The sequence below is a fragment of the Ovis canadensis genome, chromosome 15 (genome assembly GCF_042477335.2).
Source record: "Ovis canadensis isolate MfBH-ARS-UI-01 breed Bighorn chromosome 15, ARS-UI_OviCan_v2, whole genome shotgun sequence".
Taxonomy (NCBI): Eukaryota; Metazoa; Chordata; class Mammalia; order Artiodactyla; family Bovidae; genus Ovis; species Ovis canadensis.
Genome location: NC_091259.1, coordinates 15,567,444 through 15,594,891, shown reverse-complemented (window position 1 = coordinate 15,594,891; position 27,448 = coordinate 15,567,444). Strand labels below are relative to the sequence as shown.

Here is a 27,448-nt window from a genome sequence, read left to right as displayed (position 1 = left end):
TCGTTTTCTGAATGTTGAGCTTTAAGCCAACTTTTTCACTCTCCTCTTTCACTTTCATCAAGAGGCTTTTTAGCTCCTCTTCACTTTCTGCTATAAGGGTGGTGTCATCTGCATATCTGAGATTATTGATATTTTTCCCGGCAATCTTGATTCCAGCTTGTGTTTCTTCCAGTCCAGCATTTCTCATGATGTATGTACTCTGCACAGAAGTTAAATAAGCAGGGTGACAATAAACAGCCTTGACGTACTCTTTTTCCTTATTTGGAACCATAAGTAGGTCTATTTTTAGTTTTTATTTTTCCTTTAAAAAAAACCCTCCATATTGTTTTACACAGTGATTATACCAATTTACATCCCCACCAACAGTGTATGAGGGTTCCCTTACATTCACACTCTCTCCAGCCTTTATTATTTGTAGATTTTTTGATGATGGTCTTCTGACCAATGTGAGGTGGTACTTTTTTGTGGCTTTTACTGCATTTCTCTAATAATTAGTGCTGTTGAGCATCCTTTTATGTGCCTGTTGGCCATTGGTGGAGAAATATCTATTTAGGTCTTCTGTCCTCTTTTTGATTCAATTTTTTAATATTGAGTTATATAAACTGCTTGTATAATTTGGATATTAAGCCCTTGTCAGAAGACAAAAACTCTAATTTGAAAAAAACGCAAATGTTCATAGCAGCATTATTTACAATATCCAAGACATGGATGCAACCTAAATGTCCTTCAACAGATGAATGGATAAGGAAGATGTGATACACACACACACACGCACACATACACACACACACACGCACATACTTTCACAGAGTGGCATACTACTCAGTCATAAAAAGAATGAAATATTGTCATTTGTAGCAACATGGATGGACCTAGAGAATATTATACTAAGTGAAGTAAGTCAGAGGAAGACAATATATGATATCACTTATATGTGGAGTCTAAAAAATAATATAAATGAATCTAAATATACAACCGACACAAATTATAGACACAGGAAACAAATTTATGGTTACAAAAAGGAGGGAGGGATAAATTAGGAGTATGAGATTAACAGACACAAACTACTGTACATAAAATAAATAAGTAACAAGGATTTACTGTATAGCACAGGGAACTATATTCAATATCTTATAATAACCTATAATGGAAAATACTCTAAAAAATACATATAATTGAATCACTTTGCTATGTCACCTGAAACTAACACAATACTCTGAATCAACTACACTTCAATGAAAAAGACGATGGCATTATATACAGATTTCACGGGAAGGGCCATATACACATTTCCCATGCTTTAATAGAATTTTAGTGAAGATTTGGAAGGCCATGGGAAGTAGTACACACAGTAGGCATCTCACTTTCACCTTCCCTTTTCACCTCACTTCTCTTACGACCTTCTCTTCATCCTAAACCACACAAATTCTCCTCTTTGCCTTTGATGGATAAAATTAGCAAATATCTTTCATAACCCAGCATGTTCCTGGGGTCACAGGCTCGATCCCAAACAGCTTATCAAAGCACTTATTAAAATCAATATGAATAGGACATTCTCCTCTAAAGGAAAAAATCAAAACTCCCAAATCTTCAGCTAAAGAATATTTTCAGTCATTTAGAAAAAATTTTTGCCATGTAAAATATATATCATTCCTTTCAGATCATGTTCCCATGGGAAACATGGCTTGAAAACATAAGTATATACAATGACTATTTAATAACTATTATGTTAAGTAAATACCTCTATTAGCTATGACTGTGTAAATTAATTTCAATTCCAAGATATCTGCATTGATTTTTCAATGGTTCCTACAAAGAAATAATGAAACACTAAAAGAAATAAGAATAGCTTTTGCATTAAAGTTAAACCCTTAGTCTGCCAATGATAGAGTTTGCACTAAATGATGTTAAGAATAAAGGCTATTTTAAGCTACCACTCAGAAATCTTTGCATGCCCGCCATTGTGCTGTATGCTTTAGATCCACATTTCATTTACCTTCATAATAACCCTCACTATGTGGTCATAGTAGAAATGAAAATAGAGATGCGAAAAGCAGTGTAGGTGCCTGAGGTCCAGCAGCTGTTAGTGAAGAAACTGAAATCAAACTCTACTGTTCTGATGCTATACTCTTACTTCTACCTGCAAGGTATGGGGAACACAGAGGCAAAAAGTAAATGTGAAAAGTGGTCCTTTGCTGATGAAGTCCCTATCGTAACTGGAAGAAGAAAATGAAAATTCTCTGAGAGAAACTCCCTCAATTAAGGTCACACAGAATTTTACAAAAAATTAAAACTCATTGAGAAACCATATCCATAATCAAGGATATATATTTAACCACCACACCAGAAGAGCACAACTATATGATGAGTTATGGGGCTCTGAAATTACTGAACACAAATATTTTCAATAGATATTTCATAATTATTAAAGATATATGATAAGTAATGAAAACACCAGAAATGGAAATGCTAGTAAAAAGAAATAGGTAAATTTATAAATGAACCATGTAGAATGTTAAAAAAAAATACCATCACTAAAATGAAAGAATGGTGAACTGGAAGACAGAACTGATGAAATTACACAGAATATAGCACAGAACGATGATGAAACTGGAAAAGTGAGATACGGAAGACACACGCACTGCTGCTGCTGCTGCTCAGTCGCTTCAGCTGCGTCTGACTCTGTGCTTCCCCATAGACGGCAGCCCACTAGGCTCCCCTGTCCCTGGGATTCTCCAGGCAAGTATACTGGAGTGGGTTTCCATTTCCTTCTCCAAAGCATGAAAGTGAAAAGTGAAAGTGAAGTCGCTCAGTCGTGTCCGACTCTTAGCGACCTCATAGACTGCAGCCTACCAGGCTCCTCCATTCATGGGATTTTCCAGGCAAGAGTACTGGTGTGGGGTGCCATTGCCTTATGTCTAAGAGGTAGTCTGGAGGGAGAAAGAGACAATGAAAAGGAAGGAAATATTTGAAGAATACTGGGATGGTTTCAACGCTTCTGATAGTTATAGAAGACATAAATTCCCAGATTTAGAAGTTACAATGATTTCCAGTAGAACAAATAAAACTAAATTTAAAACTAGTTATGTTAGAGGGAAATTGGAGAACCAAGTATAAAAACCATTGTCTACAAATTCAGAGAAATTATTACCTCACAGGAACAACTATTAGATACATGGGAGAATTCTCAGAAAAAAATATACACACAAAAAGAGCAGACTAACATTAGTTAGGGGTGGTATGGATACAGATTCAGTTATGTCTGACTTTTTGTGACTCTATTATTGAGTATAGCCTGCCAGGCTCCTCTGTCCATGGAATTCTCTAGGCAAGAATACTGGAGTGGGTTGCCATTTCCTTTCCATTAGTAAGGAGTAGAGGGAAAAAAAATCAACCCTCAGTTTTATAACCAGCAAAATTATTAATTAAAAGTGCAATAGAGATATTTTCTGAAATATAAAGAGTGAATGAGTATCACAAATTCTTACAGGAGGAACTTATAAAGTTTATTTCAAAAATAAACTGGATGACTTTGTGAATTAGAAAAAAAACCCAAGCAAATAGGTAAATATGGAGGTAATCTACTAGACTGAATAAAATAATACTGAGTATTATTTCTAGATCATGTTTGAAAATGAGTGCTGTTTACTTTGCTGGGCCTTCCTTTCTGCTATTTGTCTTACTTATGGCAAAATATTTTATACTGAGTGGAGATATAAAATCTCACAAGATAATGCTGGACCTGCTAAGTACAAGTAAGTGAAGAATAGTATGTAGGATACTGAAATGGAAATGTTATGACAGCCAGAATGCTTTCTGAGAATCAAATGGGGAAATAGAGGGTAAAGATCAGTAGACAAGTAATGGTGCAAATCCTTTGACACTATGAGGATTATAATAAGCATCACTGTTGTTGTTCAGGTGCTAAGTTGTATCTGACTCTTTGTGACCCCATGAACTGCAGCAGTCTAGGCTTCCCTGCTCACTATCTCCCAAAGTTTGCTCAAACTCATGTCCATTGAATCGGTGATGCCATCCAACCATCTTATCTTCTGTCACCACCTTCTCCTCCTGCCCTCAATCTTTCCCAACATTAGGGTCTTTCCCAATGCATTGGCTCTTTGCATCAGGCAGCCAAAGTACTGGAGTTTCAGCTTTAGCAACAGTCCTTCCAGTGAATATTCAGGGTTGATTTCCTTTAGGATGGACTGGTTTGATATCCTTGCAGTCCAAGGGACTCTCAAGAGTCTTCTCTAGCACTACAGTTCAAAAGCATCAATTCTTTGGCACTCAGCCTTCTTTATGGTCGAACTCTCACATCCGTACTTGATGCTGTAGTTTGGGTCAATTTACCAGCAACTATCCCTACAGTAGATTATGTCTACATACATGCAGTTACTTTGGATTAGCAAAAGGATGATGTTTCTGGGATCAGTCCACTGGGACTATGCTCTCAGAACCCCTTACAGCACTGACTTAGCTTGTTTTTCCTCCTTCCGGATCTAATTCTACTTCCCATATCAAAATACTTTAAAAATGCTAGAGAATAGTAAGTATAAGATTTAAATAGGTACTTGCCAAACAAGTATATTAGAGTTGAGTTTTTAAAAGAGTAAATGTCTCCATCTTTCAAACAAGCCAGACTGCAAATAGAAGGGAATCCTTGTACACTTCAACCCTAAATTTTTACTGTGTCTAGGGAATAGGAGATACTGATAAACACAGCTTAACTGTCCAGGCTGGCAGCCACAAAAGCAGTCCTTCCAAACTCCCATAAAACTTGAAGCAAAGAAGTGAGAATGAATACTCTAAGGAATATCCTTACCAAGTATGTACGGGATGAAGTTTAGGGTGAACAATAAAGCAGCAACCAAAATACATTATTTAGCTGCAGGCTTCAATACACCAACGTGGGGAAGCAGTGTGAGTACTGTCTCTGCAGGGGTTGGTGATGCAAAGACTAGGGTTGGGTAGAAAAGGAGGTGCTCATCAGAGGAAGACCACGAAAGTTCTAAAAAGGTAGGTGGCAGGCATCACCCACAGCAACTCCTGCATTAAAGAGGATAGATTTCATTTTTTAAATAGCAATCGAAAGCATAGAGGAGGCATCTGAACTTCCAGAAAAGGTACTTTTCAGCGTCCCAAAGTCAAGAATTTTGGAATTCTTCAGAAAAGAAATTGAGGCTCTGTTGTCTTCAACTGTAGAAGGAGGAAAAAAACAAGACACTTTACCAGGCAATCTTGCAGCTCGGAAAGCTGCAGCTCTTTGCCAAGAGAATGAAGCCAATCTAGGTGTAGGAGGAGGTAAGAGAGAAACTGCTTTCAAATATGACCTTTTAAAATTTGAGGATAAGCCTCTCTACCAACAAAACAAAACAAAAACAAACCTATAACAATAGTCTCCAGCTTTAAAAAATCAGCAATATAACCATGCATTTAATCATTCTTTTATGTAGAAAGCTACTTATTTTTGAAAGAGCTAATTATGTTTATAATAGTTTAACATTTTTACAATAAATACAAAACACAGAGCTATATTCGTTTCAGAAAAAAAAATTTATGAGTTGTTACACAAAATGTTTTCTAAAGGAAATAAGTTAGAAGTAGAACACTTAAACTAGAAGATATATTACCGTCCTTCAGAGTATAACTATCTTTCCTACTCAGTATTGTACAGCAATGAACAAAATGCAAAAGTTCACTGTGACCTAGTGAAGGTAAGGGAAGTGAGTCATTAAAAACAAGAATCATATGCCACTCAGAGGCCAAGTAACTCAAACATAATTCTCATAACCAGACCATAGCTGCTGAAGCAAACCTGCAAATCTATGTCACAGCATGTAAGAAACACTAATATTTCTGCCCTTTGATACTCTATCATAAGATTTTGCTTTCCCTGAGGCCAAATTGATATATTTGTTTTAGACGTATCACAGAATGACTTATTATTTGTGCATATTGTGAAATGATCATGGCAATAAAGTCTAGTTAACATCCATCTCATACATAGCTACTAATCATTTTATTCTTGTGATAAGAATTTTAAAACCTACCCACTTAACATCTTTAACATATACAATACAGTATACCATACAATATATATTATTAGCCATAGTCACCAAGTTGTACATTACATTGTTGGTTAATCGCTAAGTTGTATCCAACTCTTTTGTGACCCCCAAGAACCGTAGCTCACCAGGCTTCTGTCCATGAGATTTCCCAGGCAAGAACATTTGAGTAGGTTGCCATTTACTTCTCCAGGGATCTTCCTGACCCAGGGACTGAACCAGCATCTCATGCATTGGAAGGTGGATTCTTTACCACTGAGCCACAAGGAAAGCCCTGACTTATTTAATTTCATAACTGAAACTCTGTGCCTTTTGGCCATTTTCACACATGTCACCATCCCCATTGCCTGCCACCGGGAACCAACAATTTGAGCTCATTTTTTGTGGTCCACATATAAGTGAGATAATACAGTATTTATCTTTCTCTGATTTATTTCACTTAGAATAATGCCCTTAAGGTCCAACCAATCCATGTTGCCAAAAATGACATTTTTTATTGCTGAATAATATTTCAATGTGTGTGTACTACATACATATATATATATATATATATATATATACCTCATATTTTCTTTATCTACTCACCCATCAATAGACACTTGAGCTGTTTCCATGTCATAGCTATTGTAAATAATGTTGCATTGAAAAGGTTAACTTCTAAATGGGAGAAAATATTTGCAAATCATATATCTAATTGAAAAACAGGTAAAGGATCTAAATAGGCATTTTTCCAAAGAAGACATAGAGATGGCCAAGAACAGGTGCTCAATATCACTAATATCAGGGTAGTGCAAATTAAAACCACACTGAGACATTACCTCACACCTGTCATGATGCCTATCATCAAAAAGACAAGAAATAACAAGTTTTGATGAGGATGTGGAGAAAAGGGAACTCTCATGCACTGTTGGCAGGAATTTAAATTGGAAAAACAGCATGAAGTTTTCAAATAAACTAAAAATAGAACTACCACATGATCCAGTAATGTCATTTCTAGGTATTTATCTGATGGAAAAAAAAAAAAACTAGAAAATACATGTTCATTGCAGCATTGTTTACAATAGTCAATGTTCTCTTCTATTTCATCTATTGTTATTCAAATGACTCTATATTAGCATTTGGTCCTATCACTTCATGGCAAATAGATGGGGAAACAATGAAAACAGTGACAGACTTTATTTTCTTGGGCTCCAAAATCACTACAAATGGTGACTGCAGCCATGAGATTAAAAGATGCTTGGTCCTTGGAAGAAAAGCTATGACAAACCTAGACAGCATAAAAAGCAGAGACATCACTTTTCTGACAAATGTCCGTCTTGTCAAGGCTATGGTTTTTCCAGTAGTTATGTACTAGAACTGGACAATAAAAAAGGCTGAGTGCTGAAGAATTGATGCTTTTGAACCATGGTGTTGGAGAAGACTCTTGAGAGTCCCTTGGACTGCAAGGAGATCCAACCAGTCCATCCTAAAAGAAATCAGCCCTGAATATTCATTGGAAGGACTGATGCTGAAGCTGAAACTCCAACACTTTGGCCACCTGTTGCAAAGAGCTGACTCATTTGAAAAGACCCTGATGCTGGGAAAGATTGAAGGTAGGAAGAGAAGGGTACAACAGAGGATGAGATGGTTGGATGGCATCACTGACTCAATGGACATGAGTTTGAGCAAGCTCCGGGAGATGGTGAAGGACAGAGAAGCCTGGCGTGCTGCAGTCCATGGGGTCACAAAGAGCTGGACACAACTAAGCGACTGAACAACAAGTACATTAGGAATGCCAAACCTCAGAAAAGTGACAAACAGGAAGAAGAAAAGAAGGAAGGATGCATGGAAAGAAGGGAGGGAGAGAACACAGGCTCTATTTTCAGTAGTGTCAAGGCAATTATTACTTCAGTGAAGCTCTTCTAATTATTGAAGAATTTAACTTTGAGCAATTCTCATCATCATGAAAAAGGAGTTCTCATTCTCAAAAGACAACAAGTACATCCTCCCTTACTCCAGAATTTTAACACAGGGCTAGCAATTAGAATCTGATCCAGTGAATTTACTACCTTCTTCCCGGTTTCCAGGAGTTGGATTACTGACTCCCAGACCCTTGCCACTGACTCTCCCAGGAAGAACAACATCAGGACAGACATAAAAGAGTGTGCTGCCAGCTTCTTTCTAATAAACCTCTGTGAAGAACCACTTATGAAATAATTAAATGGTATTTCCCAGTTTGTGATGATGACCACAGGATTTAAAGAGTATTTGATGGTGTTAAGTGAGTTTTACACATTCTTGCAACAAAGACATTATTGCTACGGCTTCAAAGAAAATTCCTGTGAAATGGGGAGAAGTATTATTAAGTATAGGTGCCCACATGCATACAACACGTACAAGAAACATCCATAACTGCACACATAAAGGCAGATAGACTGTGCATGATTCTATCAAAGTTAAGCTCAAATCAGTTTTTACTGATTCTATCAATCTGTTCATACCTACAACAGTTCCCCACGACTGCCCAACACCTCACATATCCCTTTCCTGCTGTACAAAGGCTCCACCACTCTCATCTTTTCAGACATGTCCTCAGGCAGAACAAAAGGGCACCTATGTAACAGAGCATGCAAGACTTTCTCAGCACACTGCTCAGCCAATGTGGGAATGTGGGTTCACTACAGTCCAAAGGAAAATGCCAGGTTTAGCAACTTAACACCAGGTTAGTGTATTGCCCTAAATGCACTGTTGTAGCCATCTGTTTAGAAATAAAGGCACCATAAGCATCTTGGCTGCTTATGGTTGTGTGTTATTACTTTTAAGTGTCTTCAAAGTTATGCAGAAGTCTTTTTTTGAAGTCTTCTATAATGTCTTGGCTGATTCTGGCCTTCTCTTCCCTCTCAGATTAGGGCAGTGGTTCAGGGATTTGTGTTGGCTCTGATATTTCACACTTAGTGGAGGAAGGAAATTGTTACGTGATGTGACAAAACACAGCTCATTTCTTCTAAGGAATCAAATGTTATTTTTAATTACTTGTGTTTACTTCTGACAGCAGAAGCCAAGAAAACCATAGCATAAGTCCTTTTGTGTATATATGCTAGTGTTTTAATGGCAGTTTGTTCTGATGGAATATCAGTGACTTCAAGTTTTATCATGAAATTTTTAACCAGGTTCAAAATTTTGGCATGCTACTCTATTCCGTATAAAGCAGTTAGACACAATGCAAACAAAGGGTTTTCTTGACCTGATGTTACTTGAATTTGAGAGAACGTCCTTGTTACTACACTCCTGCTTTCATGGAGAATTTTTTTTTTCTGCCTCAAAAGTTGAGTGTTTAGCTTCTGAACTACCTATAATTTGTAGGCAACATTATTGCTATTTAAGTGATTATTTGCCTAACAAAGGGTTTTTTGTTTTTCTCTTTTTGGTAGATTATACAGTGGACAACTTTAGTGACTAGGAATGTGGATGATTTGGTGGGAGTAGGTGTATAACACTTAGCGGAATGGTAATGGTATATTTTATGGAAGAGTTCCATTTGAGGGGAGGTTAAACTATATTGTGAAGTGGGATTTAAATAGCACGTCCCCTCTGGTTTGCAGTTTATATAGGTTGACTTATAAATTTTGTAACTGTTACCAAAAGGAGAGCTCCTAAAAACTGTTAAGGCCATGCCTGCCACATTGTTACAGCCTGCCACATTGTTACAACAGTGATTTTATCCCAGCAAATCCTCAGGATCCATGAGAATTTCAGAGATGCTGTCTGATGGTCAGAAACAAGCTGTGGTATAGGTGGTTTGGGTTATACTGAGTTCCATACATCAGTAGATGTGAAATCTTGATTAAACCAAACCTACTACTTATCAGACAGTAACCGTTAACCTCACTTCCAACCCCCAACTATGTGGCCTTGCTGGGTCACATGATGACTAACATTTCCCAGATTTCCTCTGAATTCACAGTAGTAGCCCAGTTGAATTAGGGGAGAAGGAAGCAAGGAGGAAAGGCTGTTGAGGATCTTTTCTCCTGTTTCAGAGAAGTACATGCCCTTGAGCTGCGCCAGTGCCCTTGGTGTCTTGATTTTTTTTTTAATTGAATATGGGTTAGAAGACTGAAATCAGATGACATTTGACTACAAAATGTTTATAAGCAAATAGCTTAGCCTTCTTACATTTTGGTATAAAGCTGTGAACTTCCTAACTTTGTAAAGCAACATATAAAGCAAATATAAGAGGAAAATAAAGTACTTTTACTAATTGTTAAAAAAAAAAAATAAAGAGTATTTGATGGGAAGAAAAGAGGCAAAGAATTTTGATATATAACTAAGTTCCAGGGGTTAGAACTCCTGTTTTTAAGTGTTAGATACCATTGTGAATAAACCTTTTAAGCATCAAAATTTTAAAAGTACAATTCAGAGGGCCAAGAAAAGCCAATAATTTGGAAAAAGTGTAATTTAGGGAGACTTATTCTACCAGGTATTGAAATACAGTTTGAGAGCTATACCACTTTAGAGTGTATGGTAGTGTTTCAGGTATAAACAATGGAACAGATCAGAGAAACCAGGAAGAGAAGTAAATACATATGGAAATTTGATATACATCAGGTATAGCACTACAAGTTCCAGTGGAATTTGTAACTGGAATTTGTAATAATATAAATATTATAAAATATTTATATTTTAGTAAGGAAATAAAAAGAAATAAGTATCATTAATATATAATTTGATAGTAGTACATATGTATAATTTACTTGTGAATAGATCTGAGGCAGTGTGGAGGCTCAGAACATTTTTACTTCTATAGGACTGCAGTATCAAAAAATACTGAAAACCATTTATCGGTAAATGTGCTCTGGCAACTGGTTATCCATATAGAAAACAAAGTTTCATTCTTGTCTCCCTACATAAAAAAAAAAAAAAACTTTATGGAAATTAAGGACTTGAATATAAAAATAAACTTTTAAGATTTTAGATGATTTTCAGTAAATTATCTATACAATTTCAGGGCTAAGAAACATAAAGGGAGAATACTGACACATGTGATCATATAAAAATTAGAAAAAAGATATTATAAACAAAGTAAAAAGTCAAGACATAGGTTGTATATAGCTAATAAAGAATTAGGAGAGTACAGAGCTAAGTTGTATCAATCAGTAACAAAAAAGACAATACTGTTGAAAAATGGCCAATAAGTATGCATAGCTAAATCACAGAACAGGAAGTACAAGCGGCCAATAAATACAGCAATATTTGTTCTCACCATAATCTAGGACACACAAATTAAAACAAAATTAGATATCAATTTTAGGACCATCAAATTAGAAGAATTTAAAAGGTTGAAAGTACAGGTAAGGGTACATAACATCATAACAACAAGAGCTCTCAAACATTGGTAGAAGCAAAGTCTCTGGAGGGTAATTTGGTGATTAGGTAACAGTAAATTTAAAGGTACACAATATCTCAGTGAACCAGAAATTGATTAGCGCTCTAGATATACAGCCTAGAGAACTTCTCAATCGATACGCACAAGTCACAGGTACAAGGATGTTTGGTGCTGCTGACCCTGCTCTGATGCTGCTTTACGCTCTGTCCCTAGACTCGAACCCTCCCCCTGCATCCTGGTTCCGAGTCTTTTCTGAAGTTCTCTTCTCCTCATCACTTTGTTTCTCACTGAGCATCTATCTTGTTGCTGGTTGGAACCCCCAAATCTCTCTTCTGAACAAACTCAAGTTTCTCAGTGGCTAGGTGTCTCATCATTTTTACGCTGGCCCATCGTAAATCACTTTTCCATTATAACAGTTAAGACCAGTAAAATAAATTCAGTCATGGAATGGAAGACTGCTTAAAGGGCTAGCACCCTTCCTCAAAATGAAAAATACTACATGAAACCACATCCCCTTTGCCTCCTCCAAACACTCTTTCTTGTGTTCTAGTAATGACTACATTGGACCTTATATTCAAGAATGCATGCAAGTACGTTGTGTGCTAAGTCAAGTCCAACTCTTTGCAGCCCCATAGACTGTAGCCTGCCAGGCTCCTCTGTCCATGCGACCTTTCAGGCAAGAATACCAGCATGATATCTCATTGTAGTTTTGATTTGCATTTCTCTAATAATGAGTTGAGGTTTGACAGAAAACAGCAAAATTCTGTAAAGCAATTACCCTTCAATAAAAAATAAATAAATTTAAAAAAAAAAAAAAGAATACCAGAGTGGGTTGCCATTTCCTTCTCCAGGGGATCTTCCTGACTCATGGATCAAACCACTGTCTCCTACGTTTCCTGCACTGGCAGGCAGATTCTGACTTTAAAATAATCGTCACAAATATTTAGTGAGCACTTCTTAAACAAGTACTTTGGCGCTGAAACACTAAAATGAAATTCCTGTTGGTAAACAATTCAAACTTGGATTAGGAGAAATCGTTGAATGGGATACAAGTAAATAGTTATAAAACAAGGAAGGAAGTACAAAGAAGAATGTAAATACAAGAAACTGTGGGAGGAGAAAGAGAAAGTGAATTTTCAGTCCCTAATGGGACTGGGATGAGGGGGCACTGCGGGGTCTCATTACTCGCACTTGGGTCAGTTCAGTCTCCCATTGGAAGGGCAGGAATGCAGAAGAAAGTAGTGCAAGGTCCAATTCAGGCTGACTCAAGGATGCTCAGCCTCCGCAGACATGAAAAGCACTACATTAAACGGTCCCCACCCCTACCTCTGCAGTGACTAAGGAGATGAGACGATTTCACAAAAATATGATGCTTGAACTTCATGTGAAGGAAATACAACAATTCACAGGGAGTGGAAGAACAGCGCAGGCAAAAGTAAAAAGTGTGCAAAGACAGGTGAGTGTTGGTGACTGGAGGGTAGGGCTCCCCCAGGACTGGTGGGAGAAGGGCTTAGGAAAAGAGAGGGCGATTACTCAGTGAGGAAAGGGCTGGGGTGCTGCACTTAGAAATGTGGGCTCTACTCCATGGATGGTCCACAGTTTGTCAGAAAGATCACTGGTTCCACTGCATACAGAACAGAGTTCAACCTCCAGAACCCAGCTGGCCCAAGGTAACTTTCCAGCTTCATTTCTTGTTGTTCCCACTAAACAACTGACTTTCCAGAAAAATCATCACTGCAATGCATCATGTTTTTCACTGTAAATACTTTTCTCCTTTTCCATTAATAACGTTTGTATTCATTCTTTGAAAGCCTCCTCTCGGAAGCTTTTGCCAGCTCCCTCAGATAGAATTAATTCATTCCTTTGTCTTATCTGCATAATAATGTTTGGCACCACTCTTAAATCACTCACTCTTCTGTTTGACAATTATTTATTAGGGATTAGACTGTACATGTTCACAGACTGTAGAGACAGAACTAAGCAGGGGGCTTAACACAGTGAGCAGTCAAAAAATGGTCTCATACACTCCTTCTCAGAAGGTAACAGATACCATTTATGGTATATGAACTGTGGCCAGTGGCTTATTAGATATGTATTCAATAAATTATGAATTTTTAAAGCTCATTGTGGAAAAATTAGAACTACTACATCAAATTCAGGATTTTAGAGATATTACTGCTTAGGAAATGACTAAAATGAAAATATTAATCAGAATAAAGGGTTCAGGAGTGAAGCCCCTCTCTGAGATTCCCATTAATGAACCCTGCTTAATACACCGCATAGCATTTATCATCACCTGATATATATATATATATATATATATATATATATATGTATATGTATATGTATATGTATATGTGTTGCTCTCCTCTGCCTAGAGTGTAAGCTCCATGAAGGCTGAGATTTGGTCCATTTTTCTCACTGTAGAACTCCCAGAACTTAAAATAGTACTTGGTAAGTATAAGGGCTCAATATTCAGTTATTTAAAGAGAATGAGGAAGGGTCATCGAAAGGGAGGGTATGATGGAGGCAGGAAGAGATGGAGATTAATGTACTTATCCAATTCACAGAATCAGTATTTGAGCTGGAAGAGACTTCACTGCTCTCATTTTGTAGACAGAAACTGGTGCCCAGAAAGGGCTGGTGATGTACTCAAGGCCACATGATGGGGGGGTGGGGGGCGGGGAGCAGAGCCTACACTTCAACCCGTGTCACTTAACAAGAGGCTGGTGAACTTCCCATGCTGTGCTCAGTCACATCCAGCTGTTTGTGACCCCATGCACTGTAGCCTGCCAGGCTCCTCTGTCCATGGAATTTTCCAGGCAAGCATACTGGGGCAGGTTGCCATTTCCTACTCCAGGGGATCTTCTTGACCCAGGGATCTAACCCGTGTCTCTTGCATCTCCTGCACTGGCAGGTGGAGTCTTTACCACAGTGCCACCTGGAAAGCCCGGCCTTCCCATAATATCTACTTACAAGCAATATAGACAAATTGAAGTTTACTACGTATCTATGACAAACTTCAACCTGCTGGAAATCCACAGTGTTAATAAAATGGTATCGACTGCTTCATCCAGACACCAATAATCAAGATAGAAATAAGAGAACTAAGATTTTCTGACCCACAGTTTTATAATCCAAATATCAGACAGAATTTAGTTAATATAAATATCAGACAGTTATTGATGAGAACATCATCATTACCTCCAAGAACCATGCCAGCCTGACAGCACTTTCTAAGGCGACATGCTGGGCAGTTTTTTCTGCGGATTTTATCAACAATGCAATCGTTTCTTCCAGCACATAAGTAGTTATGCTGTCCTAAAAAACAAACAAAAAATAGGGAACAATTACTTAAAATATCTAAAGACGGCTGGAAAGCTTATGCAGTGACAACTAAAAAGAGGAGAGGTGCACATTAGCAAGAGCATGACTGTCTCAGCCTGCCTCTTGCTTGGCCTACCTGAATGCTTGTAATGCTCTAACCTTGTTCAATAAACCTGCGTCTTCAGGAGCCTAAATGAGGGGAACACATCTTAGAAACTAATTCCAGAACTCCTTTAAACATCTTTTGTAAAATATTACTGTGCATCTTATTAATGGTGTCAGCATCAGAGTGTCTTTAGATCACCGTTATTTCAAGATTAGGTACATGTTGCTGATAAGCATTAGTGTGTTAAGATAGTAAAGTTCTAGTAAAACCTTTTCTTTTTAACATATAAACCTTCAAGAGAGCAGATATAGACAAAGAAGTCTCTGTGATAGACTTTTTAATAAAACCTATGTGCTTAATTCTTTTGGAGAATCTTGGAGCAAATTCACTCTGAAAGCATCTCATGAACTTGAATAGCATGTAAAACCTATAACTGATTGTACTGGCTTTGCTGTCTGGTTTATCTTGGCTAAAATTAGAAAGCAGGATGGAGAGAAATAATGATAAGGGGAGAACAATTTAAAACAATGAGAAAAACTCAATGAAGGACAGGAGAGAAGAATTACGGAAGAAATAAAGATAAAACATGACCCTGTGCTCATTTTGATGGGTTTTTGTATAAGTGGTTACTTATACCCTTCAAAAAGTCTGGGAAAAAAGTTTAATATTCAACAATGATGATGATTTAAACCAAAATATGTTATATTTAATAAGGTACGGAGCAATCTAATTTATTTAAGTTAAATAAACATGAAAAAAAATTGTCAGCTTAGACATATAAATATTAATTACCTAGAAAATTGACTGTTTTGGCACTTCTTATTTTCCACTGAATTCCTATGAAATAGACTGTGAGACTTGTAACATCATCAGAGTGCTTAAAAATGATTTTAAAAGTTGTAATTTTCAATTTTAAAATACCATGGAATTTTCCTATACTATTTTATACTGTTGTTTACTTCCTAAGTCATATCTGACTCTTTTGTGACCCCAAGGACTGCAGCCCAGCAGGCTCCTCTGCCCATGGGATTCTCCAGGCAAGAATACTGGAGGGGGTTGCCATTCCCTTTTCCAGGGGATCTTCCTGACCCAGGGAGTGAACCCACTTCTCCTGCTTGGCAGGTAGATTCTTTACCACTGAAGCGCCTGAGAAGCCCAGTATTTTGTATTCAGTCCAGTTCAGTTCAGTCGCTCAGTCATGTCCGACTCTTTGAGACCCCATAGTTGACATTAAAATCACATCCATTCTTTTAACCAAAGTTTGTAGTAAAGGAACACAGAGGTCCCTTGAATGTGTGTTTAACTGAGCAAGAAAAGGCTACGCTGCAACCACAAATGGCACAAAGGCCACATCTTACGAGAAAGCTAATAACAAAATGATTCTTGACCTGGGACGTTTTAGAAAATCAGACAGTCTTTGCTCCAAATGGATTCCTCTACAAACTTCTATTCATGCATTCTCACATACTGGGCTTCCCTGGTGGCTCAGATGATAAAGAATCCCCCTGCAATGCAGGAGACCTGGGTTCGATCCCTGGGTCAGGAAGATCCCCTGGAGAAAGGAATGGCTACCCACTCCATTATTCTGGCCTAGAGAATTGCATGGACAGAGGAGGCTGGTGGGTTACAGTGCATGGGGTTGCAAAAGTCAGACATCACTTAGTGACTAAACCACCACCATCACTCACACACTAGTGCTCATTCTCTTGCCCCTCTCCAAAGAGCAGTTATGAAGCTCCAGAACTATGCCCACTAGACTAGTGGAATGCACTGCATGCTACTTTCTAACTGGACTCTGATTTAATTTATATATATATATATATATATATATATATATATATATATATAATTTTTTTTCCAGGCTGTGAATGACTGTGAGAGTAAAAGTGTTTGTGCTGTGCTGTGCTTAGTCACTCAGTTGCGTTCAGCTCTTTGTGACCCCATGGAATATAGCCCGCCAGGCTTCTCTGTCCATAAGGATTATCCAGGCAAGAATACTGGAGGGGGTTGCCATATCCTCCCCCAGAGGATCTTCCTGACCCAGAGACTGAATCTAGGTCTCCCACATCGCAGGCTAATTCTTTACTGTTTGAGCCACCAGAGAAGCCCAAAAGTGTATGTAAGTTTATCTATTTATCTATGATAACTTATCTTGACTCTGCACTGATTTCTTATGAGAGAACAGAAAGCAAGATTTTTCCATCCTCTCTAGAGAACACACTTAAATGGTGCTCAGAGATGTAACTGCTGTTTAAGGGCAGGCTGTTCTTCTCTATCCTCCTCTGTTAAAAACATCCAGGAAAAAAGCCTGAACCATCTGCAGCTGGAATGCTTCTAAGCTATCTTCTGTTTTTAAATGATTTACAATAGCACCTCCTTCTTTAGTGTCTCAGAGAAGTCCCCATTAGAGGGTGCTCACTGCATGTTGCTAAAACCATTCCTTTCTACCTGCTTTCAAACCTTCCCCATCAGTTCCTCCTAAAATCTTCAGTTGCTCCCCTTTCAAGGATGTCTTCCTTTCTCCTCAAGCTTTTCCATTTCAAAAATTCCAGAATCAAGAAAAAAAAAAAAAAAGGAACTGTGTGTCTCACTCTTAATTCTCCTTGACTTCATCCCTTTCTTTATCCTCTTAAGTTGGTGAAGAAGGCATCTGCACTTGCAGCCTTTAATCAGCTTCCTTTACTCTTCAGTTCAGCTCAGCTCAGTCGCTCAGTCGTGTCTGACTCTTTGCGACCCCATGGACTGCAGCACACCAGGCCTCCCTGTCCATCACTAACTCGCGGAGTTTGCTCAAACTCATGTCCATCGAGTCAATGATGCCATCCAACCATCTCAACCTTTACTCCTCAGCTTATTGAAACAGGGCTTATATGTCCACTCTGCTTATAAAGACACCAACGATGTCTTCATTCTTAAATGCAGTGACTCTGTCTTGACTTTCTGTACAATCTGCCATGGGTAGTTCTCTCTCCACCGGCCCCCCGACCCTGCTTTTTTTATTTGAAGCACATCTCTTCTAACTCTTCATCTTCTTTCCAACAGTTCCTTTTAAGTTCCCACTGTCCATACTTTTGGAGAAGGCAATAGCACCCCACTCCAATACTCTTGCCTAAAAAATGCCATGGATGGAGGAGCCTGGTAGGCTACAGTCCATGGGGTCATGAAGAGTCGGACACGACTGAATGACTTGACTTTGACTTTTCACTTTCATGCATTGGAGAAGGAAATAGCAACCCACTCCAGTATTCTTGCTTAGAGAATCCCAGGGATGGGGAAGCCTGGTGGGCTGCCGTCTATGGGGTTGCACAGAGTCAGACACGACTGAAGTGACTTAGCAGCAGCAGCAGTCCATACTTTTGCCTTTGTCTTACATGTTGTATGCTGTGTGCTCAGTCATGGCCGACTCTGCGATCACATGGACTGTAGCCCACCAGGCTCCCCCGTCCACGGAATTCTCCAGGCAAGAATACTGAAGTGGGTTGCCATTTCCTTCTCCACTTTATATGTTGTATTCCACTGTAAACACCATGTGGATAATCTCATCATCTGTGCATGGCTCCAAAATCTCATCCTAAGCTCTGACCTTCCAAACACCTCCTGGTAGGTATCTCGAACTCAACATATGAAAAAAAATTCAGTAGTTATCTGGTCAAATTGTTTCATAAACTGTGAATTTTTTTTTTAACAAATTGAGGAAATTGGAAAAAGGGAAATTATCTACAATCTCATTACCATGCTACTACTTTCATTTTCGGGTTTCCTTCCAACCTATCTATACTGATCTAGAAGGTATCTAACATCTATTTGTTAAGTGAATATATACACACTTTTAGAAAATTCTCATTAATTCAACAAGTATTGATTGAGTGTTTATTATGTCCCAACACTGCTTTTGAGTAATCCCTTTTCCCCACTTAACTGAAATGCATCTTAATTATTGATACTGTAGTGCAGAAGAGCATTTACTGAAATCAGATTGCTTGTTCATAGCTCATATCTGAAGATTACAGTCTCTAAGATGATAATAACAGCAACAGTTACTAAGTACTTACTATGTGCTGGCCACTGTTACAAGCTATTGCATGTATTAGCTCACTTAACCATCGTAGCAATCTTGGAGGCATTATCGATCCCATTTTATAGAGTTAACTGAGGCACAAGGAAGTTAAGTAACATGTTTAATGTCACACAGGCAGAAATTTTAGCTTAATTCATCCAAAAGGCTGTATAGGAAATTAAGGGTATGAACTTTGGAGCAATACTGCATCAGTTCACATTTCAGCCCCACTACCTGCTAGCTGGTGACCTATGGCAAGTAAAAGGAGGACACTGTTAGTATTTTGGGTCACATTTAAGAACCAAACAAGCTCACATAAGAGCTTGGAATAGTTTATCATATAGCAAGTACTTGGGGAATGTCTACTACAGCTATGATTTACTGACACATCCCTAAATCCCAAATACAGATAGATCTGTTTTAGAGGTGACCAAAGAAATGTAAAACTGGCCAACTTATTCACTTTTAAAGTCAACAGAAAGACCCTCTCAAATATGCATAAAATCAGGAAATAAGGCCCCGATACACCACTCTTCCAAAAGGGATTCCAAAATGCCTAATTTAACTAACAGCAGGTAAGTTACAACAGAGGATGCATGAGGGAGGAGGTCTGGTGTGAAGGACAGCAAGTACTAAACACATTGAAAGATATATTTAAGTAAAAAATATAAATTATAGTTACCAAATAGAATGCAATTCTTATAACTCTTGGGGGAAAAGCAGCTGAGCATTTTAAAATTTGATGTTTGATGGGAAGGAGAATCTCTGGTAATTAAGACTACTGGCATGAAGTCACTACTGTGAGGAATTGGCATGCCTCATATCATTACAGATTTCCACAAAGAATGGAATGGCTTAAAGATATCTGGAAGCTCAGTGCATTCTAAGCTATGGTCATCTTCAACACTAATATTGGGCTGTCAAAACTGCAAAGCAGATATAGCATCATGCAAGTTAAATATAGGACATCTATAGTTAGAGGTTAATCTTCTCTAAGAGATCTTTTGACCTAAGAAATGTTGCAGCCAGTCAATTCCAACTAGAGGTGACTATGATAATTTGCCATGGGGCCCAGACCTGACTCTGTATCACAACCCTTTCCCAGGACTCAGAGCCACCAAAAAAAGGCAAGAATGCAGAAAGGACAACTCCATTATATGTATTAATCCATCAATACCAGGCTGTATATGTAGATGAGGAAAATTCACACCTAAAAGCACTAGCTCTGTTACAGCATTATCTGGGAAGTCTGCAAAAGATTAAATTGTGATGGCAGCAAATTCAGCATGATGTCTGCTGCCACCACTTTTCTTCAGACAAATTTATATCCTCGATTCAAAAGCACATTCATGTCCAGATCCAGCTGCTGATTTTTCATAAATCATAGACTGACGGTTCAAATTGCATACTGCTAATTTATACACATTGTTATTACATAACAAGTCTATAAAAAGTCTCTTTATTAAATCACTCTGCATTCTACCTTCTAACTCCCTTCTGTCTACCCACTCTTTCATAACCAGGAATTACAAGACATTCAGGAGTATTCATAAGCTATCAATTCAGTTCATTCACTCAGTTATGTCCGACTCTTTGAGAACCCATGGACTGCAGCACGCCAGGCCTCCTTGTCCATTATCGATACCTGGAGCTTGCTCAAGCTCATGTCCATTGAGTTGGTGATGCCATCCAACCAATTCATCCTCTGTCATCCCCTTCTCCCCCTGCCTTCAATCTTTCCCAGCATCAGGGTCTTTTAATGAGTCATCTCTTCACATCAGGTGGCCAGGTATTGGAGTTTGAGCTTCAACATCAGTCCTTCCAATGAACATTCAGGGCTGATTGCCTTTAAAATGGACTGGTTGGATCTCCTTGCTGTCCAAGGGACGCTTAAGAGTCTTCTCCAACACCACAGTTCAAAAGCATCAACTCTTTGGTGCTCAGATATCTTTATAGTCTAACTCTCACATCCATACATGACTACTGGAAAAACCATAGCCTTGACCAGATGGACCTTTGTTGGCAAAGTAAGGTCTCTGCTTTTTAATATGCTATCTAGGTTGGTCATAACTTTTCTTCCAAGGAGTAAGTGTCTTTGAATTTCACGGCTACAGCCATCATCTGCAGTGATTTTGGAGCCCCCAAAAATAAAGTCTGTCATTGTTTCCACTGTTTCCCCATCTATTTGCCATGAAAAGACCAGATGCCATGATCTTAATTTTCTGAATATTGAGCTTTAAGTTGGCTTTTTCACTCTCCTCTTTCACGTTCATCAAGAGGCTCTTTAGTTCTTCTTTGTTTTCTGCCATAAGGGTGGTGTCATCTGCATATCTGAGGTTATTGATATTTCTCCCAGCAATCTTGATTCCAGCTTGTGCTTCATCCAGACTTGTGTTTCTCGTGCTATACTCTGCATATAAGTTAAATAAGCAGGGTGACAATATACAGCCTTGACATACTCCTTTTCCTACTTGGAATCAGTCTGTTGTTCCATGTCCAATTCTAACTGTTGCTTCTTGACCTGCATACAGGTTTCTCAAGAGGCAGGTCAGGTGGTCTGATAGTCCCATCTCTTGAAGAATTTTCCAGTTTATTGTGATCCACATAGTCAAAGCCTTTGGCATAGTCAATAAAGCAGAAATATATATTTTTTATGGAACTCTCTTGCTTTTTCTATGATACAGTGGAGGTTGACAATTTAATCTCTAGTTCCTGTGCCTTTTCTAAAGCCAGCTTGAACATATGGCAGTTCATGGTTCATGTATTGTTGAATCCTGGCTTGGAGAATTTGAGTATTACTTTACTAGTGTGGGAGATGAGTGCAATTGTGCAGTAGTTTGAGCATTCTTTGGCATTGCCTCTCTTTGGGATTGGAATGAAAACTGACCTTTTCCAGTCCTGTGGCCACTGCTGAGTTTTCCAAATTTGCTGGCATATTGAGTGCAGCACTTTCACAGCATCTTCTTTTAGGATTTGAAATAGCTCTACTGGAATTCCATCACCTCCACTAGTTTTGTTCATAGTGATGTTTCCTAAGGCCCACTTGACTTCACATTCCAGGATGTCTGGCTCTAGGTGAGTGATCATGCCATTGTGATTATCTGGGTCATAAAGATCTTTATTGTATAGTTCTGTGTATTCTTGCCACCTCTTCTTAATATCTTCTGCTTCTGTTAGGTCCAGACCATTTCTTTCCTTTATCGAGCCCATCTTTGCATGAAATGTAAAGATGGTATCTCTAATTTTCTTGAAGAGATCTCTAGCCTTTCCCATTCTATTGTTTTCCTCTATTTCTTTTCATTGATTGCTGAGGAAGGCTTTCTTATCTTTCCTTGCTATCCTTTGGAACTCTGCATTCAAATGGGTCTATCTTTCCTTTTAGCCTTTGCTTTTCGCTTCTCTTCTTTTGGCAGCTATTTGTAAGGCCTGTTTTGCTTTTGCGTTTCTTTTCCATGGGGATGGTCTTGCTCCCTGCCTCCTGTACAATGTCATGAACCTCCATCCATAGTTCATCAGGCACTCTGTCTATCAGATCTAGTTCCTTAAATCTATTTCTCACTTCCACTGTATAATTGTAAGGAATTTGATTGAGGTCATACCTGAATGGTCTAGTGGTTTTCCCGACTTTCATCAATTTATAAGCTATCAGTTCAGTACAGTTCAGTTCCTCAGTTGTGTCTGACTCTTTGCGTCCCCAAGAATCACAGCACACCAGGCCTCCCTGTCCATCACCAACTCCCAGAGTTCACTCAAACTCATGTCAATTGAGTCAGTGATGCCATCCAGCCATCTAGTCCTCTGTCGTCCCCCTCTCATATGCCACCACAAACAAGCTAAGTGACATGTGATCAACAATAGGAGAGTTTACCCAAGTAGTAGGAGATACCATCTCCATCTCCACTTTCACATATGCATCATTGACCCCTCTTGAAACCTGAGGAGCTATTACCTGAAGTCTACAATAGAGAACCTTGCTTTCTTTCTCCTTGGAAAATCTCTTACCTCCTTTATGGTGGGAAAAGCAAAAGACGAGTGCTAACTACCAAGATTTCTTCTAAATTTCATTCTCTCTTTTATTTTCTTTATGCTCCAGTTGTACTGACATCATTGTCTTTTCCTAAATTCTTGAAATATTAGTTTAGGAAACACGTCTCTATGACTCTCCTCCCTTTTGAAATTTATCTGCTTGGCAAAATCTTACTCATCTTTCAAGTCTGGTCTTACCTGACTGATGATAGAAAGATCTGGCCATTTCTTCTTTGTGCAATTGCATATTCAAGGCATTCCTCTTGTAAATGATATGTGCCTGTTTCTCCCTACATTTTGTGAGAGTAGAAACTAGGTCTTTAGAGTCCTGTGTTTAATAAGAGTTTGATAAATATTGTTGGAAACATGCATATCTAATTACATGCACTGTTTTACTGTCATAATATACTCAACAATAATAGTCATAAATACACTCAACAATAAAAGGTTTATAATAATGTTTCACTTAATGCCATATAAAAATCACTTGGTCCAGATTTTTACTTACAACCTTTCAATATTTACTATTACAGAATGCCTTTTATTTCAGTAAATTCCTTGCCTTTTTATACTTAGTAAACTATGAGGCACATGCAGCACCTTCACCAAGCTTATTTTTAACAGATATCTTTGGAAAGCCAGAGAATTTTTATTATTTTAGAAAAATTTATGTTTAATGACATACAAAAAAGGGACTATTGAATAATTATATTTATATATTCTTTCTAATTGGTCTCTATATTTACCATTTTAATATAACTCCAAACACTACTATTATTAAACAATCACATTCTGTGAATATAAAAGTACTATTAAAATATGACCATTTTACTTGCCTAATGGCATACAAAAATTTTAGATACCTGAAAAATAAAAGTCCTTTTCTTTTAAAATTTCTCTTAATATAGGCTTAAAATTCCATTTTAATTTAATCTCTTTATTATAAGCTAGAGAGAGATTTACCTTTAAAATAAGAAATCTGTATTATTTGTGTTGCCTCTCAGAGCACAAGTGAGCACATTTCACTTTGGTTTAAGTCAAGTCACAATTTTTCATGTCTTTTTATGATAAGAAGGGGGAAATATGTAGCAAAATGATAAGAGAAATGAGTATATGTTCAACAGATAAAGGACCAAAGGGAAAAAAATGTACAATATAACCTACAAAAATTTAGGCTTGAGGTAACGAGCTGGTGCTTATGAGGACACTCTTTCCACCATAAACACACAAATGTTGGGTAAATTATGACAGAAGCATGTTGATAAATTATAGTCAAGGAAGGAAGGAGGAGAGAAGGAAGGAGAAAGAGAGGAAGAGATGGAAAAAAGAAACAGAGAAACAAAAGAGAAAATCTCATAAGTCAGAAAAAAAGAAAGATATGAAAGCCAGAGGGATAAATCTAAGTGAACTTTGCAGTAGTCCAAAAATAGTTGCAGATACAGATAAGGGACCCAGGAGCTGAAAGCTAGCATTTTAAGCCCATGAAGGTTTGCAGTACGTGACATTAGGCCATCTGGAAGACAGGGACAGGAACTGAAGTCTCTGTAAGATGGAGACGCTCAAAAGGCTGCCTTATTCATGAAAATAATACCAAGAATACAATACCAAGAATATACCTTTTAAGCCAGAAATGTGTCCAAAACTTTGACTTGGGAGAGGAATTATTCATGACTAAAAATAAAACAAATAAACAAAAATCTTGGCCTTTTTCAGAGGTGATTTTCACTACCATGTTATATAAACCTGTACCACAGAACAAATACTCTAGGACCAGTGAAATTCCCAGGGTCCTGGGAGAGGTAAATGAAAAAACCTATATTGTAAGGATCAGTTCAGTTCAGTTCAGTTGCTCAGTCATGTCCAACTCTTTGCGACCCCATGAATCCCAGCACGCCAGGCCTCCCTGTCCATCACCAACTCCCAGAGTTCACTCAGACTCACGTCCATTGAGTCAGTGATGCCATCCAGCCATCTCATCCTCTGTCGTCCCCTTCTCCTCCTGCCCCCAACCCCTCCCAGCATCAGAGTCTTTTCCAATGAGTCAACTCTTCGCATGAGGTGGCCAAAGTACTGGAGTTTCAGTTTTAGCATCAGTCCTTCCAAAGAAATCCCAGGGCTGATCTCCTTCAGAATGGACTGGTTGGATCTCCTTGCACTCCAAGGGACTCTGAAGAGTCTTCTCCAACACCACAGTTCAAAAGGATAGGTATACATATACACAAAAAATCTGTGTAAGAATTTTTATAGAAACTGTTCATAAATAGACCCAAATTGAAAGCAATTGAAATGATCATCTATAGCATAATTTATAAACAAACTGTACTTTATTCATTTAATGCATCATACCGTAATGAGAATGAATGTCTAGCCCATGTAAAAATGTGAATGGACTCTGTAAGTATAATGTTATGGGAAAGAAGCAGACACAGGAAAACACTGTATAATTTCAGGCATAAAAATTTACAAAAGAGTTAAAACCATCTATGATGTTAGAAGTTGGGATGATAGCTACTTTTAAGGAGTGACTGGACGGGATGCAAGGGGATTTTTAGAAAGCGAATGATTTAAAATATTTTTTGAGGGTGATGGTAACAAAGTTTCTGCGGTTTGCTGTCCATGGGGTCGCAAAGATTCGGACCTGACTGAGTGACTGACAACAATTCATTAACACCTACATCTTTAACTAAAGCACTTTTTCTGAAGATATTTATGTCAATAAAAACCTTCCTCTTTCTTTGTAAAAATGTCCACCTATGAGGACAGCGTGGAAGGCAGTGTGATCCAACAGAGGGAGTCTGTGTAGGGCTGATCACCAGAAATCCAGAGCTGAGGAGTCCAGAAAAGAACAGAAACATCACCTGCATTACAGGACACAACTGGGGCTTCCCAGCAGCATATCCCCCAGAGTCCCACCAAAGTATCCTGCCAGAGAAACAGTCAACTATGATCTTCCAGCAAACACAGAGAACTCTAGGGATAGTCACGTGTGTACATGCCACGTACATCTGTTCCTCTCCCTCCAACCCCTCTTCCCATACCTTAGCCCTGAAAAGGTCAAAAGTAGCTCTAATGGTTCTTCGGAGAGTGAGCAGGGTAAGAAGGAGGTGACCTCGTTCTTTCTTCCCTGCAGGCTTCAGGCCCCAAGCAGTGCTGAGCAGGGGCAGAGGAGAGACCCTAACTTAGATGAGAGTTTGCAGTTTTTACTGTATTGCTGGCCAGTACATTTTTGTTCTGAAATAACATTGTTCTTCTGATTAAAAACTGTAGGATTGGACTAAGATTTCATGCAAACTATGGGAGAATAAATTCATGCTGATAGTGGCATTTTGAAGAAAAAAACAGTGTGCATGGGTGTGAGTATAAAACAATTAGGGAGTTATTTATTTAAACCTTGCTAGAAAAGTTAAGTGTAAACTAGTGATTCTCAACTAGAGGCAATTTTGCCTCTTTTCCCCACCTCCACTCTGGGACATTACACAGTGCCTGGGGACACTGCTGTTTTACACAAATAATGGGTTAGGTGCTGAGGAGAAACTGGGGTGTGGCTAAAGATCCTACAATGCACAGGACATTCCCCACAATAAAGAATTAACTGGCCCAAAATGGAAATAGTGCCACACTTGAGGAAACCTTGGTGCTAACTCATGATCGCCCCATTTTTTCAGAGGGATGTATTTTCTAGGTCTGTCCACTGAAAATGCCCAGAAGCAAAGATAACAACAGCAGCAATAAATGCTAGGATGCAGACTGATTGCCAAGTCTAATATTTTCATCTGAAAGCAATCAGAGCTCTGTGGAGAAATGGCTGATGCAGCACTGGGATGCAAAATGCATAAGTCGGGCCTGGGATGTTCTATTGTGACCACGTTTCATGTTACTGAGAGTTAATGAAGTGTGTTCAAGTCATCCTGACCAAAGATAAGACAATTTCTACATCAAAAGTAATTTAGTTTAAGTGATTAAAACACTAGCCTGCCTGCTAAGTCGCCTCATTTGTGATCACTCTTTGCGACCCCATGGACTGTAGCCCACCAGGCTCCTCTGTCCATGGGATTCTCCAGGTAAGAATACTGGAGTGGGTTGCCATGCCTCCTACAGGGGATCTTCCCAACCCAGGGATTGAACCCCCGTCTCTTACCTTGCAGGCAGATTCTTTAATGCTGAGTCACTGGGGAAACCCCATTAAAGCACAGTGACTAGATAAAAAGCCATGAACACAAAATGAACTTAATGTAAACTACTGGAGTTGCCAGGGTATAAACTTATTACTTTGAAAATTGATTAATTAAAAAGAAGTGACTGAGTAACAAATAGGTCTAAACTGCCTTTTGGAAGAGAGAATGAACTCTAAAAAATATTTTAAAAATATTTATGCTGATAAAATCAGAAGGAATAACAGAAGTAGAATATCACCCTTTCGCAATCTCTAAAGAAATGACCACCACCTGTGAAGGATGAAAAGACTATTAAAAAACTCATTTTTCCACTTACGTATCTGTGTG

The 27,448-nt window shown here is 38.4% G+C and overlaps 1 protein-coding gene across 3 annotated transcripts in view; it reads right to left on the bottom strand.

The window, feature by feature from the left end:
• The window catches only part of PGR (progesterone receptor), a 116,739-nt gene that overhangs the window by 38,643 nt on the left and 50,648 nt on the right, over positions 1-27,448 (bottom strand). For all 3 annotated transcript variants that reach the window (XR_011445943.1, XM_069554815.1, XM_069554816.1), the window contains exon 3: positions 14,635-14,751. Coding sequence is in view for 2 of the 3 variants with exons in the window: in XM_069554815.1 (XP_069410916.1) it covers positions 14,635-14,751 (117 nt within the window). In the remaining variant the exon portion in view is untranslated. The remainder of the gene's footprint in view (positions 1-14,634; positions 14,752-27,448) is intronic.